The sequence below is a fragment of the Thermobia domestica genome, chromosome 8 (assembly GCF_964235325.1).
Source record: "Thermobia domestica chromosome 8, izTheDome1.hap1.1, whole genome shotgun sequence".
Lineage (NCBI taxonomy): Eukaryota > Metazoa > Arthropoda > Insecta > Zygentoma > Lepismatidae > Thermobia > Thermobia domestica.
The window spans coordinates 24,266,818-24,287,456 of NC_137461.1; the positions used below are offsets into that span (position 1 = coordinate 24,266,818).

At 33.4% G+C, this 20,639-nt stretch overlaps 1 protein-coding gene across 1 annotated transcript in view; it reads left to right on the top strand.

Moving 5' to 3' along the window:
* The window catches only part of LOC145692794 (tetratricopeptide repeat protein 28), a 257,632-nt gene that overhangs the window by 191,730 nt on the left and 45,263 nt on the right, over positions 1-20,639 (top strand). Inside the window, exons 2-4 of the mRNA XM_081768274.1 lie at positions 3,582-3,839; positions 16,468-16,615; positions 19,758-19,984. Of these exons, the coding sequence (XP_081624400.1) occupies positions 3,582-3,839; positions 16,468-16,615; positions 19,758-19,984 (633 nt within the window). The remainder of the gene's footprint in view (positions 1-3,581; positions 3,840-16,467; positions 16,616-19,757; positions 19,985-20,639) is intronic.

The following is a 20,639-nucleotide window of genomic DNA, read 5'->3' on the forward strand; positions in this document are numbered from 1 at the left end:
CGTTCCTTTTGGGTCCGAATATTCTTCTCAGGATCCTGTTCTCAAATACTTTCAGTCTATGTTCTTCCCTCAGAGTAAGTGACCATGTTTCGCAACCATACAGAACAACAGGCATGATTATCGTTTTATATATTTTAAGCTTCAAATTCTTCGACAGAATTCGCGACGACAAGAGATTTTGAACCGAATAGTAACACGAATTCCCTGCTTTTAGTCGACATTTAATTTCTTCGTGAATATGATTTTCATCTGTTAATATTGATCCTAAATATTTGAAAGTATCCACTTTATCAAAAGTATTATTTAATATTTTAACGCCCCCACAATTTGCCGTATTACGGTCCCGACGCACTTCCATGTATTTAGTTTTCTCTGCATTTACTTCTAAACCCATGTCCCTGCAAGCATTTAATAAGATCTCTGCATTTATTTCTACTGTTCTCCTATCATCTCCTATTAAATTTACATCATCAGCATATGCCATCACCTGGTGAATACCGTTCAACTGTAGGCCCTGGTTGCTATCTTTGATTTTCCTTATAGCGTATTCCAGCACAAAGTTAAATAATAATGGCGACAACGCATCTCCTTGTTTCAGGCCATTTTGGACGTGAAAGCTCGTGGACAAAAATTTTCTTACCCGGACTTTACTTTGGGATTCACTTAAGCATATCTTAATTAATCCAATTAGCTTTCTTGGTATTCCAAGTTCTGTAAGAACGTTGTACAATGTTTCTCTCCTAACCGAGTCGTAAGCCTTTCTAAAATCAATAAATAGTTGATGTACCGGGATATTGTATTCCCACTTTTTTTCGAGTATTTGGCGAATGGTAAATATTTGGTCGATAGTTGATCGATTTCGTCTAAATCCGCACTGATAATCTCCAATAATTTCATCTGCGTATGGGGTCAGTCTTGCTAATAGAATATTTGAAAGGATTTTATAGGATGTTGACAGAAGAGAAATGCCTCTATAATTATTACAGTCAGTTTTGTCACCTTTCTTGTGAATTGGAACAATGATTGATTCTTTCCACTCTTGTGGCAATTCTTCCTTGTTCCAGATAAGGAGAATGAGTTTGTGTATCTTGTTCCACAATTTTTCGCCTCCAGCTAAAATTAACTCAGCCGGAATTTCATCTACACCCGGAGATTTGTGTTTCTTTAATTTCTTTATAGCGGCTTCTACTTCTATTCGTTTGGGTTCTGGAATACACGGTTCTGCGGTGTGTATCTCCTTTTCTCCATGCGCATTAGTTTTTGGCTGCGTGTTCAGCAAATCGTCAAAGAAATCTTTCCATCTATTTAAGAGGCTATCCGTATCAGTGAGAACTGTTCCGTCAGATTTCTTTAATAACATATTAGAGTTCCGGCTGTGTATAACATATTAGATTTCTGGGCTTTTCTTGATATGTCTCAGGGGGTCCGTGAAGGTAAGCAGAAAGGTAACAAATGGAATCGAAGATAATAAATAGGTTGGGCTAGGTACTACAATTTAAATCACTTTCTTTGATGCCCCCCCCCCAATTTTACACGCCAGAGACGCCAGTGGCGGAAAAATATATAAACCTAGCATTTTAATATATAGATGATTTATTATGTATTAGCTTGACTCGTAATATATATGTAACAGTAAATGAAATTACTTTTATTACTTATAATGCACTAAATTATGACGCAAGACTAGTATTTTCTGTTAAACTGGCCTTAGAGTAACAAACAGTAAGTAAATTTGGTCATGAGTATAGTAATGCATTTATGATGTTTGGCTTCGACACCCTTACCCATATATCCTTAACCGATGGACATTATACAAGATTTCGTCTCATTTAACTAAGATGCTCGTATATAATAAGAGCATTTCTATTAAATAAAATGAAATGTTTTGTATAACGTTCCTCGGTTATTCTGTGCTGACTTAATGAGATGAAGGGTAATAGCGAGAGAATATAAATGGAAAGATCCGTGTAATGAGTATCGACTGGAATAATGTGATGTCTAGAGACCGGATGTTCAGGCATTAGAAACTTGGAAAATAGGCACTCAAAATTTAAAAATTAGGCAGTAAAATAGGCACTAAAATGGAACTCAAAATAATGAAGATAAATACTCAATACAATTACAAAATAAATTCAAGTCATAGATAATGTTCAAAGAATATTGAAATATATCTGTTTGTTAATATCTTCTTTTACTGTAGATATATAAACGAAGCTTAACATGTGTTTCATATATATTTGGTAAATACATTCTCTACAGCACTTTATCACTGCACACAACAGTCCAAATTTTATACACTTATCAGTACATACAGTAGTCCAAAGTTTTACTGCACTTTATCACTACACATAGCAGTCCAAAGTTTTACAGCATCTTATCACTATAAACAACACTTATATTCCTCGGAAGAGGCAGAATCCTTTCTTGAAATACTAAAATATATATTTTTTTTCAACAAAGTCTTATCTTGAAGAAAATACATAGAATAGGCAACATTAGGCACTAAAGTAATTATGTAGGCAGGAATGGGCGAAATAAGCAAAATAAAATTGGCTTAAATTGAAACCATAACCCCCATATAAACCTTATACGTTATTTTTGATCATATCTTTTAATATTAAAGAATAGGCATTTTGCCTAACATCCGGTCTCTGGTGATATCACATGCTACGCGTTGCTGTGCTGATATTCATGTGCCTTTCTTTCGTTTTGTACATTCCGGAATTTAAGCATACATAAGAGTGAGTGAAATACTGGTAAGCTTTTGTGAGATTTCCGACAGATGAAAATGAAATAAGACAGTCAATTTTGTTAGGCAAAATGTAGTGCAATAAACACTGAGCAGGACGCTTGCATAAAACCAAAAATTAAGATTATCAATGTAACGGCCAGGAATAATCTTTTCAATATTCCTGTCCAATGTTTCTTACAGGAGAGACTAAAATAATACTCTATGATATAATAATAAATAGAATAGTACCGTGTGAAAATAATATGTGCTCCTCCGAATACAAAGTGTGCCCCCCGCCCTTCCCATCTCTGAAAGAAACACTGTTTCTGTCTATAATGAGAAGAAATAGGAGACCATACGTACACAACATTGTCCATTATAACCTCATGTCTGAAATTGATCCTTGATATCCTTTGCACCAGATGTAAATGTTCTACAGTACAACACGACTCCAGCACTGTCCTCCATTAAAAAAAAAAAAAAAAAAAAAAAAAAAAAAAAAAAAATCATATTAAAACTTTTCGAATTTCTGTTCGGCTTCGGGATGTAGAAAAACTGTATAAAAAAGTGAGTTGCTTAAAAAAAATTGAGTGTATCAACAATACCCTTTAGCTTGAAAACATTGTTTATAAGGTAATGGATGCCTGAAGGGCAGGGTGGGTGGGTCAATGTCCGATACCTTTAATAATAGCTCTCGGTATAATAAAATCGTGAAAAATTTCGTGACGAAACTATGTATACAGTGTTTGAGAGTGAGAAAGAGGGAATGGAGAGAGCTTGTTGTGGGTGGGGGATGATCTACCGAGAGACATTCAGATAATATCCAGTTGTTCTTGTGTTTCCCCTACAGGTGGATCTGGAGGGGACATCCAATCTCCCAGCCGCCAGCAAATCCCTGTTTGTGGAGAAGGTACGCCAGTCGAACGCGGCATGCCAAAGTGGAGACTTCGGGACGGCAGTGGCGCTGTACTCGGATGCGCTGGCCCTCGATCCTTCGAATCACATCCTCTACTCCAACCGATCGGCCGCCTACGTCAAAATGGGCCTCTTCTCCAAGGCACTGCAGGACGCCATTAAGGCACGCGAACTCAACCCTAAGTGGCCGAAGGTAAGTGATACAGAACAATATTTTTTAATTTTTTTTAATGAGATTGTTAACAGGCTCCAGGCACAACTGCTGAAGCACATCAATCTCACCGCCATTTTTACCACTAAATAAATAAATAAATAAATAATAATAATAATTTTTGTGCTTAATTATTTAGTACTTAGGAAATGTTATTTAGTGAAATAGTCTGTTCTCAATCGTTCTCCATTGTAATAATAATAATAATAATTTATTAATTGATGAAAGTGACACCACAGCATTCAATTGGCCACATAAAATAAAAAATACATTAATAAACAAATAATGAAAATTATATTAGAAAAAACTTAAACATGCAAAAGCAACATAAAGTAATAATCTATACAAAACAAAATTTATGTTTTCTGTGTATAAATATAGTCTATCATAATATATAATCCATATATAATAATAATAATAATAATAATAATAATAATAATAATAATAATAATAATAATAATAATAATAATAATAATTTATTTATTTGATGAAAGTGACACCACAGCATTCAATTGGTCACATAAAAGAAAAAATACATTAATAAACAAGTAATGAAAAGTATATTAGAAAAAATTTAAAACATGCAAAAGCAACATAAAGTAATTGTTGAGTTGAGTTTAACGTCCCGTTCAGCAGCGAGGCTATATGAGACGTGGACCTACTGATTAACGTGGAATCCGAACCACATGAGCTCCCGCCGGGAATCGAACCCGGGTCTCCCACGCCAAAGGCAGCAACATAAAGTAATAATCTATACAAAACAAAATTTATATTTTCTGTATATAAATATAGTCTATCATAATATATAATCCATATATAATAATAATAATAATAATAATAATAATAATAATAATAATAATAATAATAATAATAATAATAATAATAATAATAATAATAATGCCCGTATCCACATAATTATGACGTAGTAGGCTCAGGTCACAAGCTGAACAAAAATTAATTCAAGTTTTAGATATTCGAAATGACAAATATAAATACAAACTAAACTTGTAATATTGCAGCATTACTAAAATAATACATCTAATTTACCACAAAGCTCATTTTTATTCTTTATGGAATTTTACTAAACTGTTATTACTAGAGTCCAGTAGTTTTGACACTAAAAACATGGAAAATAGTCACTTAAAATTTAAAATACAGGCTGTAAAATCTAGTGAAATAGGCAAGTAATATTGCTGAAATTAAAGTATAGGCCTTTCAAAACAACTTCAGCGCGTTCATTTTTATCATATTACTGACATTAAGAATTATGCCTTTTGTCTAACATCCGGTCTATTATTATTATTATTATTATTATTATTATTATTATTATTATTATTATTATTATTATTATTATTATTATTACATACACCTGAATTAATGCAGGACTTCTGTACATTTCCAATTTAGGTGTTTTGGTTTTGCACAGTTTCTTTTATTTTTCTAAATCTACATATTAAAATTTGATTTTTTTTTAAGATGTTATTTTTAGTAATTTAAGATTACCGTATTCTGAAACGTGAAAATGCGGACACACTGTACTCGTTATAAACATTATCTTTCGACACAAAAATGTTAACTTTCATCATCTACTTCCAAGTTCACTTTTAAAATATTACCAAAAATATATTGAAATATAATGACAAATAATTAAAAGAAGAATACGTACACAACTTCTTGTTTACTTTGCCTATTCATATTTTTCAGTAGATATATATTTTATTATTATTATTATTATTATTATTATTATTATTATTATTATTATTATTATTATTATTATTATTATTATTATTATTACAATTCCCTCTTTGAATTTGAATACAAATAGCCGTACGTTTCTTTATGTATGAAATGTCTGAAATTGAATTGACAATACGTTTCAGCTCAGGAAATGCTCACAAATCAAGGAGTTTCGAACAGGAGCGTCATTTCAGATTTTGCTTGGGGGGAGGCAAGACTCCTTTATGTAAGTAAAATTTCACGTTTTTCATTGATTTACTAGTATTCTATTGATAATATATATCAAACTCAGGGAAGGCAATTGCCCCTCCCTGCCCACATAAATGACGCCCCTGGTTTCGAATAATGTATACGGACGAAAAATACTTTGAAAATGTGCATATGTCTTCAAAAATGCTGACATAAGGTAATCCTACAATAATACAATTAATTATTTTGTAAAGAATATTTCAAAAATATCCTGTTCTGCAATACTTAACCAAGTTAAAATAATTTTTCTGTAAACATATGTTATGTATATAATTTTTATTCCCTGCTTCCACTGTCTTAACAGTTTGTTGTGTTTGATGTGGTGTAAATATAACTACAATGATAAGACACCTTAACTTCAATTGTTTTAATGAGCTACGTAATGTTACAGTTGTATGCTGATTACGTGTTTCTACTTAAAAGATCTACGTATTTCTATTGTAAATCCAAAATTTCTTTTGGTAGCGCCAATAGCTCTAACCCGATTTGCGAATATCCAAGTTCTCTAAATTTCAAACATTTGCTTAATTTTTATCCTTTTTAGTTGTGTACGGTGGTGTATTTACTCATCGTTGTGAAGTAAATAAATAATGTAAATCGCAGTCAAATGTAGGGATGCGCACGAGACGAGTCGAGACAGGATTTTCCTGACAATATTCGAGTCGAGACACGGCTCTTCCAGTAGAGAAATATACATTTTTCGAGTCGAGACATCACTTTTACAGCACATTTTCGAGACGAGACAGCCACAGATCTCGTCTCGTGCGCATCCCTAGTCAAATATTAAATTTTCACATCGACGGATAAATTACAACATTTATTCTTGTTTGAACCTCTTTTCCAATTATCAGGGGTGGGCTTTTCGGATAGCTATCCTCCACCTGTTTCTGTCTTATGTCATATCCAGTGTGACACCACACTGCACCATTTCATTCTTAACACACTCTTCCCACTTCCTCTTTGGCCCGCCTCGCGTTCGTTTCTCATTCAGTTCTATGGCATCCACTCGGTGAGCTACATATTCCAAAGGTACTGGTCTTACCTTTAGTGTTCCCCGAGTCACTTCATTCTGTCCTGCGTCACTCCACACATTCACCACAGCATCTTATCTCTGATGCGCAGCTTTTGTTTTTGTCTCTTCGTCGTCCCATGATTCCGTTTCGTATATGACAGGTCTCACTACAATTTGTAATCTTTTCCTTTAAGGAGTATTGGTATCCTACGATCACACAATACTCCTGTCGCTTCTCTGCATTTTGCCCAATTGCTGCTAATTCTGTTGTTTACATCTTCTACCATTTCCTCCATTCTCTTGTAGTATTGATCCCAAGCACTTGAATTCTTCATCATTACCACCTCTTCGTCGTCCAATCGTATTCTTGTATTCTCGATTACATATTTCGTAAGCCCTTTGCTCTCCAATGCTTCTCTTCAAGTATCTAATTTCTCTTCCAGTGCTGCCTTTGTCTCCGTCACCAGAACGATGACGTTCGTAAATACCATATTCCAAGGTGATAGCTCTTGGATATCCGTTGTAAGCTTGTTCATCTCAATCACAAAAAGGTGTGGACTAAGACTAAATCCCTGATGAAGTCCCACTGAACTATTCTGTTATTTCACACACGCTCTTCATTCATATCCTACCTCCATCATACATACCTTGATTTATACAACTGTATGTGTTCGAAACACACTTTTTTTTTTCAATCCCCACCAAATACGATCCCGTGGCACTCTTCATACCGTTTTTCTAGGTCGATGAGAACCATGTGAAGTTCTTCTGGTATTTTCTGTATTTTTCTGTTAGCATTCTGAGTGCAAATATTACATCCGTTGTCAACTGTCCTTGCATGAAACCAAATTGGTTCTCTGTTATTTCGATCTCTTTCTTGAATCTTGCTTCTATCACTCTCTCCCAGAGCTACATTGCATGACTCATAAGTTTTATTCCTTTGTAGTTGCCACATCCATTGCGCATCTCCTTTGTTTGTAAAAACCGACACAACATAATTGCTTCTCAATCCTTTTGGCATATTTCCTATTTCGAATATCCTATTAAAAAATCAGGTGAACCTTTGCACTTCTTTACTTAAACGTTTCTTTGCTTCGATAGGGATATTATACGGTTCTGGGATATTATCAATTTTTTCATGGTATTTTCTATTTCTACCATGTCACAGGCCGAACCAGTCCCTGATTCGTAGATAGATTTTCGTAAGTTTTCCCCGGGTTTTCTTCGTTGAAAAGTTTCTAGAAATATTCCTTCCATCTCTTCTTTATTATCATCTCCTCACTTGTCAAAATCTCATTATTTTCATGCTTGAAACAGCAGACATGCTAAATATCTTTCTTTTGCCTCTCCCTTACCTTCCAAAGCTCTTATGTAATTTTTGAACCCTCTTTGTTTACCTCTAGTGTGTAAGGTCCCTGGTTCGATCCCCGGCTAGTAAGTTCGTGGTGGATAACATCGTTTCCCTGAATTTGCTTTGAACTACTCCTGTGTCCTCCCATATTCTAATTCCACCGATGATTCTTCCATCAACATTCATTTGCCTTTTCATCCGTCTTTCGTAGCCTAAACGTCATAAACGTGGGATGTTAAACAAATATTTCATTTAACTTACAATAAGGTGATTATCGTAGGAGACTCCAAACTCTGGTCATGTTCAAGCTTCTTTAGTTTTACGTCCCACTCAACTCAAGTTATTTTGGAAAAATTATAGGCGTGCAACAAGTGGGGAAAAATTCACCTCTGATAATAAACTTTATTGAACAGTACACAATTTTAATGTATAGTTATTTAATGTTGAGTTGATTTTGAGTTTAACGTCCCGTTCAGCAGCGAGGCTATATGAGACGTGGACCTACTGATTAACGTGGAATCCGAACATGAGCTCCCGGTGGGAATCGAACTAGGGCTCCCACGCTATAGGTGCATGAGCTAACCGCTTAGCCACGAAGGAGCTTTGTATAGTTATTTAAGTAGAACCTACTAATCAAAATATATTATTCAATAATACGTATGATTTGAATTGGTATAACGATATTACATAAAAGAGACACTGTGTGAAAATATCTGAATATTATTATTCCAATCAAACTAACAAGGTAATCCAAACTTATTCTGAATCTTAAGTATTTATCTGACATATGGATAGAGGGACTGATAGTGAATCAGGATAATTGTTTTATTTGTTTTACAAGAGAACAGAACATGCTTTTCGATCTTGCGTTTTTCAATAAGACACTCAAAAATTTCTTTTTTCAGGAATAAACAGACAGGAGCCGCAGTAATAATTGTTTAAGAGTAGTAGGTGTAGAAAAATCACTAAAAAGCTGCAAAAAGGTGCTAATAGGAATCCGAACCACATGGGCTCCCGTCGGGAATCGAACCCGGGTCTCCCACACCAAAGGCGCGTACGCTAACCGCGTAGGCACGAAAGAACTGTTTTGCAAAATAAACTATTGAGTTAATAATAATAATAATAATAATAATAATAATAATAATAATAATAATAATAATAATAATAATAATAATAATAATAATAATAATAATACAAGAAGAAACAAGGTCAAGGTACAGGATCTTCAAAACAATTTTAAAATTCGAGAAATATTCGTGGGCCGTAAGTAACGGATGTATTTTTTTTTTTTTAATGCATATAGAATAGACTTCCAACTGTATATAGGTGTCGATAGTTAATTGTTATTGTTTAAGAAATTATTTCCTAGTTGTAAAAAAGCTGAAAAGACCAACCTCAGTTCGATATTTTAAAAACAATCCTTTTGAATAGTCGTTTGGGTGTAAAAAAGTAAGTGATGTAATGTTTGAGCTGAAGTAAAAAGAAATTGAAATACAAAACCTGGCATATGTATGCTAATTATCTCAGTGACTCTGAAATGAGACGGAACATAATTTAGAACACATTGTAGGTTCTGCTTGTACTAATTAGTTCCTGCATAATATTACAAAACAAACTGTACCACACGTAGATACTCTCATGTTGTAGGCGTTTCCTTTTTGTTTTTGTCACACCTTCTGTAATCTTCAGTTTTCTTTTTTTTGGTACGCACGTCTCCAAAATTATCATAGGTATCTTTTTCTCCTATTCGCTGCGTCTCTTTCATTCGGGAGTTAGTAATATTTAAGTCTGTAGTAATTGGTAGTTCCGGCTACCAGTTCTGCTGACTGACAAGAAATCTAAATTTACAGTACCGAACGAAAGAAGGTTTATTTTCATCCCGTATACTTGAATTCGATTTGAATAACAACACTACATTTTAATAAGGGAACCCCTCCCAAGATATAACATTCAAGAGAAGTTGATTTTTCTTATTCATTTGTTTCCTTCTGAGTAAAAAACTAAATCTGATTTTGTGAATAGGTTTAAATAATGGACTTGTAAGGAAAATAATTTTTCAGTTTTACGTCCCACGATCATGCCGTGTGGGCTAAAGGAGAAGGTGATTATAAGAAATGAATGAAATGGTGGAGTGAAGAAAGTGGGAGGAAACGGGGGAACCCCGAGAAAACCAAGTACATGGTGTTTGCCCACCACAAGTCGACTTGGCGCGAACTGGGATCGAACCAGACGCCCCACGCACCAGAGGTGAACCCTCTACCACTGAGCTACCGCGACCCGTGAACCTGTAAGAATAGGTGCGCACGAACACTTACATAGAATTAGGTAGGAATAAATCCCATACACAGTACTTCAGCTGTTGCAGAAATAACCAGTTGGTTTAGTTTAATTGATTGAAGTGATGCGTCCTTTTCGAGAATCAAAGCTATGTGAGACATGAACGTATAGTTTAAGGTTTGATTCCAAACCACTGTAGCACAATCAAATCGTTGAAGCCTTATGCTCTCGTACGCGGAAATCGAACTTGGAACTTCGTGCACTATACGTGCACGCGCTAGCCACTAGCGCAACAATGAGGGCCAGAAATAATCAGATACGGTACGAATATTTTTTATTTTATTTATTTAGCAAAGCTGTAATTGAAAGCAGGTTTAAAATATTTTTTTTAAACTTCCTATTCCGCATAGGAGATCACATTCATTTGCTGTTGTATGTTAAGTGGTACTCCAAATTCAGTTTTTCTGATCCTGCTTTACTTGGTTCCTATTTAATTTGCTTCCTTTGATTGTGAATATTACTGATCTGTTGGCTTTATACGACATCTCTTCATCTTTCATTGAACTATCATTTTAAATAGTTACTTTTCCAGTAGATGGGGCTAAGCGCTCTGCGAATGAGCCACCGTGCCCCCCCCCCTACTATTCACTGAATTTCAAAGAAAATGGGTTCCACCATTGTTGGTGCTCAATACATATCTCAGTGCCGTCTAGCTATGTTGTTGTTGTTAATACCTATAATGCCATCTTGCGAAAGCCGATGAAGCTTTTCAACTGTAAAACTTTATTTATAGGCAACTGAATTTCGACTTTTGAACGGCTACTTTTGGATCACATGCTATTAATATAACACTCACCAAACATTTTGAACATCATAATATATGTTTACAAAATATCTGGAGAAATTACCTAAATTTTTTGAGAAGTAGCGAATTACCGCCTAGTTATCCCTCGGGAGATGGTGGCCCGATGGTTCCGGTTGTCCGTAAGTTCAGACATTACAGTAGAATATAATAACTTAATATCATTGGCTAATATCCACAATTACATGGCACAAGAAACTAAAGAAATTAGTACTGTACGTTTGATCAAGTACACTATCCAATCTGATAGTCTAAAATACGTGTTACACTATAAATATACAATTCAATACTATAAATTCAACGTTTTTACGTTTCCAAAATCCGTTAAATCGAAGTCCGTAAAAAGGGGAATTAGTGTATAATTCACAAATAATAATGCACGAAAAAGTAATTTCTGACAAATGTATTTAATACACAAAATATTCTTTTTGCTAAACACAATGGAATCTCAAAGGGGAGATAAAGAAAAAACATTTCATTACTCAATAATGACAGAAACCCAAATGTATGCCCAAGTATGGAATTACAGTATAAAGCCCACTTATTGTTAAGAAATAACCATTGTTATAGTAAAAAAAAAAAAAAAAAAAAAAAAAAAAAAAAAAAAAAAAAAAGGTCGTAGTGGCGCTTGGACGTTTTCTTTTTTTTTTCCTTCGTAGCGGCGTTAACCGCATGGTGGCAGCACTTATGTACAATGTTCATTTCAGTCTGTTATGGAATGCTGTCGAACTCCACCGCCCTTGACGAATCTTTGGTACGTTGTAGAAGATAGTTACAAGACGAGGAAAATATATATACACAGTCAGACACACCGGTTCGTTCACGTACCTCCAACATACCTTTGGCACCTCCCACCTTTTCCTGTCAATTCGAGAACAGGTGCTTAGATAGTGAACACTTTAACAAAATAATAAAAAAACAACAACCAAGATACTCACTTAGTGTTGTTAGAATGAAAAAGATGGATACGCCAAGGAATGCATTATTTGACGTTGAAAATTGACTTTAAAAAAATAATAAAAAACAGTATCTTTTATTTTTAGGTATTGCAGCATCAGTGTTTTAATGTATATGTATTTGTACCATTGTATTTGACATTGACTGTTTTGTGATGAAATAGAATTACTATACCCTAAGTCACGGAAATACTGTGTAACGGATTTTAATGCTACCTCTCCATCCTGGAAATCTTTGATTAGCTTTATTTCCCTTTCTTTTCCTGCTTTTTTTTTATAGCATGTGGAAAATGTTAAATATGTAATTTACGCCTTTTGTTTCTCGAGTAGTTATATATGAACGTAGTCAAGGGGGGGGTCCGGACCCCCCCCCCCCTTCGAGACAAGAAATGAAAAATTAAGAAAGTATGAAACAAAATGAAATTAGGAAAAGAAGGATCAGTGTTAAAAATAAAAACGAAAACTACAGGAAGCTTTTGGTTACTCTTTCTTACGAGGAGATTTGTATTACTTGCAATACATGGTGGCGAGGTGAGCGAGATATCCTGGAAAAGTCAGGGAATTTGAAATTTCTAGAAAAGTTACGGAATTCTCAGAATTTCTGCTACTAGTCAGGGAGATTTCAAGCTTCCGAAAGCATAGCGCCGTTGTTTAACAGCGTGGACATTCTTTATCCTAATTTTTTGTCATCGCATCCTTGCAGTATCGAACATTTATTTCAAAAACAATTTGCTACTGCTTCTTTAACCTGTCATTTGGAACAGACAGTAGTTGACAGAATAATAAAAACAAAAAGTTATGTGGAAGGAAAGTTCTGTTAACATTGGATTTTACAGACAAAGGAACGTAGCTATTGTAAAATATTTTACAAGACATTCTTGAATATGTACTTTTTATAATAGTTGAGGTCATAATGAAAGGAAAATTATGTTTGAATGAACAGAGAAAGGAGGTAAATATTGTAAATTGTAAAATATTTTTCAATACGGTTTGTTATTTTACTCGAGATTTCTTCATAGTTTGTTATTAAAATACTTAATAACATATCCTCCTTCTATTGTCCTAACAAACCAATATATGTTGATAGTAAAGTAATTTAGATTGATCGAGCTCCCACTTCCTTCATTCCATCATTTCATTCTTTCTCTTCATAAACGTCTCAACATACACAGCATAACTTTTGGACGCAAATCTGAAAGATTCCTTTTTTTCAAATTCACTTTTTAAATCCTATACATCACGACCGAATAAACATTGAACCCACTGTTACGCCCTAGGCTTTACATTCGGACACCTCCTAAAAATAAGTAATGAATTTCAAATATATTTGTACTTACCAAATTTCAAGAGGCTGTTGAATTTCTTCGTATCCATATGGTTCGCGTACGTGCCTTGGGCGCGGAAAATCGGAGTTCGATTCCTGATGGAAGTTAATGTGGTTCGGATTCCATACACTAAGTTCTACAGGCCCTCGTCTCATACAACCTGGGTGCTAAAAGGGAGTCTAAACTCCCATTGAACCATTGAAGACCCTGTTGTTGCTGCTACCAATTCTGTTTAATTAGATAGAAAACATATTATATTTTGATCGAGCTTTCAGGCCTTGTTGTAACCAAATTAATGCCGATAATGAATCCAGTACTCAGTCACAGATACATAAGTCTCACTGTTCAATACACGAAAAAAGGAAGATCCTATTATACTTATACCTCCATGGGAAATTCCTTGCCCAATAAATTAATTTATTCTGTAATATGTATGGCAGAATAGCTATGATGATGAATATATAAGGAGGCGAAAAGGAACCAAATATTCCACCCTAGTGCCAATTCTATTCAGTCTACGCGCTAGACCGGGCTTGTGCTACATGTTGTTGGTTAGAGTAAGTGACCCGACGTCCTGTTTTCAACCATTAACTACTCTACTGAAAATAAGATAGGCCCTACACTTACACTTGAATTGGGTCTGACAGACCCCAATGGTTTCTTTCACAAAAGTTGAATTTTGATTTTTTTTTTATTTAGGAGTTCCAATGCTGAACAATCTCTTTGACCTTCTTTTATTAGGATTTTCAAAAGTGGTCATCGCACATACATACTCCGATAGACAGGGACGTATGCAGGGGTGGGTCCTGGGGGTCCGGACCCCACGAAATTTTGACTTTTGTGTAAATTTAGCCTAATTTTAGGGTCAATTTTAGGAATTTTAATATAAAATACCCTCATAGTTTGGAAACCCCTTTAATTTTAAGAATTTACCTTTATTTAAAAAAAGGTAAATTCTTTCCTGTTTGAAGATGTACTAGCTGTAGAAAGTAACGCCTTCTTTACTGCCGATGGCATCTGTTGTATTGTTTTGTGTGTCTATGTATATAACACCAAATTTATAATTACAAGAGACCAGAGTTTTCTTCCTGATCTCTTAATTATAAATGATTATTTAATAACAGTTAATTTCAATTCATCATTTGTCGTCTTTACTCTGTAGGAAATAAACGCTAAATATTAACCTAAGTAATTTATTTTAATTTCTTGATTATCATTTTCACTTGAACGTGACTGTACCCAGGGACAGTTTTTTCAGAGCAAAGCACAAAAATAAATAAATAAATAAATACATATAAAAAATAAATAAATATTGAAAAAAGTCCTACCTCCTAAAGTCCTAAAATAAAATAGATATTTAAGAAGTAGGTGAATTTGAACTTTAATAATAATAATAATAATAATAATAATAATAATAATAATTATTATTATTATTTATTTATTTATTTATTATAAATGATTGCGACCACAGCCTAAGCCATAATGGTCATATATACAAATATATACAATAGGATATTACAAGAAAAAATACAACAAAACAAAGAAATTAAAATACATGAAATCATGACAAAGTAGACAAGTAGACAAAAAGAAAAAAAACATTAACACGAGTTGAATTCAAACTAAATTACAAAATAAAATTACAAACATATCCTCTATTCAGTAAAGATTCAATTAAGTAGGATATATCACTAAGAATTTACATATGTAGAACATAAAAATAAATTTTAAAAAAAATTAGTAATAAAACACATGAACAAATATAAACCATATGGATAAAAGAAAGACATGAAAATTCAATAGACAATATACAAAAAAAGGTTAAATTAATAATAATAATAATAATAATAATAATAATAATAATAATAATAATAATAATAATAATAATAATAATAATAATAATAATATTGTTAGTTAAAGCCAAAAAGAAATTAAAAAAAGTTTAAAATATCACTAAAATAACGGTGAAAAGGAAAGCTTAAGAGATAAAAAAAAAGAAACAAAGCATAAAGCAACAGACGGAAAATGGCTGAAGATTAAGGGAAGAGAAAAATTTGCAGTTTGATCTGTTTTGTTGTTATCGCTTTGTCATTCACCAAAAAAAATGCAAGTTTACTTGTTGTGCTTGCATTAGAGGATTATCTAAAAGAATGACCCGTCGTTCTTCACAACGGTAAAAGTTTAAAAAATAAGTCTTGTTGGTCATAGTTTTTAAAAGCGGTAATGGCTGGTGGAAGGAGTTAAGTTTTAAGGTATTATTGGATGAATTGCAAACTAAATAATGGACATACAAAGGAAGAGGTCTTTGGAGACTATCCATTCAGAAAATACTCACTCTCAAAAGTCTCGAGAACTTTTTGCATTTTGAGATCGTTGCAATACTTGCTTTTATTTATTTATTTATTACCGTACGAGTAGCATATGCTTCACTGTTAGGAGAAATGAAATTACAGTAGATAGAATGTGCTATCCAACACTTTTATTTTTAGTGTTGGATAGCATATTATATTTGCTATCCAACACATTTTATTTTATTATTATTATTTTTTTTTTCTATTTGCCGTGAGTAAATGCAGAGAAAACTAAACATATGGAATTTCGCCGGAATCGTAACACCCCAATCGTAACACACCAGTTAGGTCTATCTTTTTATTTTCTTATCTTTTTAGCGCAACTTGAAGGCCATCTTTGTCTTTAACGTCCTTACATTTTCAGAAACCAATAACTTACTATTCTCTTCCTTGATGAAAAGTAGATGAGATGATATCATTTTGAACTGTAACACTCATAAATCACAATTTATTGCTGATTTTATTTTATATTTTTATTTTTCTATTTCAGGCTTACTATAGGCAGGGAGTAGCCCTTCAGTGCCTTGGACGACATGGAGATGCCCTCGCAGCGTTCAGCTCTGGTCTCGCTCAAGATCCAAAGTCTCTACAATTACTTTCGGGATTGGTGGAAGCCGCAATGAAGTCACCATTACGAAGTAATTAATTATTTTATTTAATTTCTTTTTTAAAAAAACAAATCAAACCTTCCTGTAGCTTGAATATTGGTAGTTAAAATATCACCTAAAATAACTTCTGGGTCTGCTTTTTGATTTCTTCAACATGGTGAGCTAAGAGTCATGTTACATACCCGCCCGAAGATACGCTACATTCAGTGGGACCACTACTTGCTTGAAACGTGCTTGAAAACACTCACAGTTGCACAAGACGTATGCTAATAAGGCAGGCGAAGCTCAAGCAAGTTTCCTGTGATCTTAGTTTTCAGATGGTCATTGCTTCGAATTCTTTGAGAATACAGGTGACAATCACCCTTAAGTGTTCTCATCTAAAAGAGATGAAAGGACTCAAGAAAAAGGGCAATATTTTGTTCAAAAAATACTTGGGATATTTTGTTCAAAATTTCAGTTTAAATGTACAAATACTTGTGTTCCATCTCTCTTTTCCCGTATAACATAAAAGTAGTTCTGTGTTGTAGATAGAAAAGATAACAATATTTCAAAACTCAAGGAACATAGGCAGGGGCGAATTAAGGCTTTTGGGGCCCTGGAGCCGAGTATTTCAAGGGGGCCCTATGTTACGAATAATTCCAGCGCATAAATTTTCTTTGCTGCCTTCCACAGCCTCATAGGCTTACCGAAACACTGAGAACTATGCTGTATCTCAGAGCCCAAATTGATTAGAAGAGAAACCTTTCATTGTTAAGGAGATTTGCTCTAAGTAATGACAGAGATATTTCAAAGGAATTGTCCCCGCAAGCTAATAATTTGGTTTGTAATAGAGGCCCAAAATAGCTCGCTCCCTCATAAAATAAGTATCGTGAAGACGCTGAGCGAGGGGAAAAAAAATAGCATGGGTCTGAAGCCTATAATATAATAAGTTGATTGCTATATTTTAGTATTAAAGAGAGGTATTTTCGGAGTCCCCTGAGCCTGGGCTCCATTGGCTCCGCCTTTAATCCGCTCCTGAACATAGGCAAATCACAGAAATGGCAGATTCTGTATCATTATTAGTATTTGTTGGTATTGTTCTAGTTTTACTATTTATTGTTAGGTGATATTTATTATTTATTAGTAAGACTATCCATGGCTTTGGATTGATTATTTTAACAAAAGAAACACTGACCAAAGTTTAAAACACACTTATATATATTTATTATATATAATATAAATTATAATATAATATAGGCACGTAACGGTTTCGGATATCTAACATACCCTTCTTCAGACAATATCTACGTGCCTATATATATTATAATTTTTATATATAAAAAAGTGTGTTTTAAGCTTTGGTCAGTGTTTCTTTTGTTAAAATACTATTTATTGTTATGTATTTACTATTTATTCTTATTGTTATGTATTTCCTGTTTATTGTTATTATTAGAGACCGGATGTTTAGGCACTAAAAATCTGGAAAATAGGCAGGCAAATAGGCACTTAAAATTTAAAAAATAGGCACCAAAATAGGCACTAAAATGTAACTCGAAATAATGAAGATAAATACTCAATATCATTAAAAAATAGTTTCAAGTCATAGGTAATGTTCAAAGAATATAGAAACCTACTTGTTTGTTAAATAATATCTTCTTTTACTGTATATACAAAAACGAGGCATGTTATGCATTGCACACACTTGGTGAATCTGAAAGATGTGCACATACTTCGGGAGGTGATTCGTGACATGAAAAGAAGACAAAAAGTGCTAGTGCATGTTGTCGAATTCTGCGTCGTGTTCGAGTGACAGGGGTGCCAAATTGGAATCGAAAATCGAATCCTGACAATTGGAACGGGACATAAAGGTGCGCACATACTTCAGATGGTGATTCGTGAAATTCAAGAAGACTTTTATCTTCTTTTCATGTCACGAATCACCTCCCGAAGTATGTGCACATTTTTGAAGTTCATCCTGTATATATATTGTAACGTACCACGAGCTTGTGTTTACAAACACATAATATAAGTAAATGTGTGTGTATTATGTTACGTAAATTATATATTTTCCCAATGAAGGCTTATTTTGAAGAAAATGCATAGAATAGGCAATATTAGGCACTAAAGCAATTATTTAGGCAGTAAAGGTCGAAATAGGCAAAATAAGCAAAATAGGCAAAATAAAATTGGCTTAAATCGAAACTATAACCCCCATATAAACTTTAAAACGTTATTTTTGATCATATCTTTAATATTAAAGAATAGGCATTTTGCCTAACATCCGGTCTCTAGTTATTATGTATTTGTTATTCTCATATATTTATTATTTTCTCTTTTTTTTAGATTTTTACTTGTCTTTTTCAGCATTATTTTTGTTATATATTGATATGTTTGTTTTTTAATTTTATTTACGGCAGTCATGTTGTTCGTAACGGAGACAAATAGCCTCGATGTTGACGTCTCCTTTAAACCTAAATCAATTAATCAACAATCGTAGATAATAACAGCGTTAAGTGAAAAATTTTCTTAATTGTTGATAACATTTTTCTTATGTTTAAAACAAATTCAATTGCCAATTTCGAAAGAAATCCCTTGAAATTGATAAATTGTTTTCATCATTATCATCATCATCATCATAATAAGTATTCCGCCATTATTGGCGGGTCACTTGCTGCAGCTGAGAAGCTTCCATGCTCCATGATCTTCCGCTAACCTCTTCGTCTTCACGTACGACTTTCTGTTGTGATATTGTCCATTAATTGTAGTATTCTTCGCCCTCTCCCTCTCTTTCCTGCCACCATATTTCCTAGCACGTTCCTCATGACAAAGTTCCTTCTTAACTAATGCCCTGACCAGTTTCTCTTCCTTTTCTTAATAATGTTTAATATTGTTCTCTCCCCCCACCATTTCTAACACCTTCTCATTCGTTTTCCGCTCATCTAATTCTCTTCATTTTTCTCCACACCCACATTTCAAAAGTTCGAATTGTTTTCAGTATAACAAAAATATTATTGAGAGTGACAACATAGATAAATAGAAAAAATATAGGTACAGGTATAGATTATTCAGATATTATATATATATATATATATATATATATATATATATATATATATATATATATATATATATATATATATATATATATATTATTAAAAAAGACAAGTATCTTATTTTTCATTTTTCCCCTTAGCCACATTGGAACCAACTTTCCACCAGTTACAAACAATGAAGCTGGACAAGTCTCCGTTTGTTATAATTTCTGTGATTGGGCAGGAGCTGTTAGCTGTTGGCCAATACGCTGCTGCTGTGGTAGTCTTAGAAGGAGCTCTTCGAATTGGTACCTGTAGTCTCAAACTTAGAGGATCAGTATTCTCAGCGCTGTCGTCGGCGTATTGGGCTTTAAATTCACTCGATAAGGTAAGTAATCCTCAGTTTTCAAGAATCACGTGTAATGTAATGTATGTGACTGACAACACTAGTTAATTTGGCAACACTGCATAGGAGTGTGACAAGCAGATAGAGTGCTTATTAAAATTTTTAGTATGTCAGCTATAGTATAAAGAGCTAAATAAATATTAAACAATAAGTGGTTGTTTAAGAAACACAATAATTAATAGTTATAACTCGTACAAAGAGAATGTAATACATCGCTGCATTATCATATAATCACACCAACAGAATTCGTGTACATAATTTGAAAAAAAAAAAAAATCAATTCCATTTAGGCAATGGAAGTTATATCGAAAATATTTTTATACAGCGTTAACTTTCAGTAGATAAAAATAAATAGCGTTTTCATATGTACTTTACATAAAAATATGCTAATTTTGTTGATAATTGTGCAATACATTGCCAGATGAAATTAAGAACGATGACAAAAAAAAAAAATCTTTTGTAAAACAAAACAAAATAGTAAGTTAGAAGAAATTGTGTTTTTATACTGTAGAATAGAATCAGAATAATGAGATATAGTCAAATGATGTTTCAATGTTATTAATACTATGAATACGAGTAATGTAATATGAGAGTACTGTTAAAACATTCCATGACGCCATATTTTATCTCGTTACTA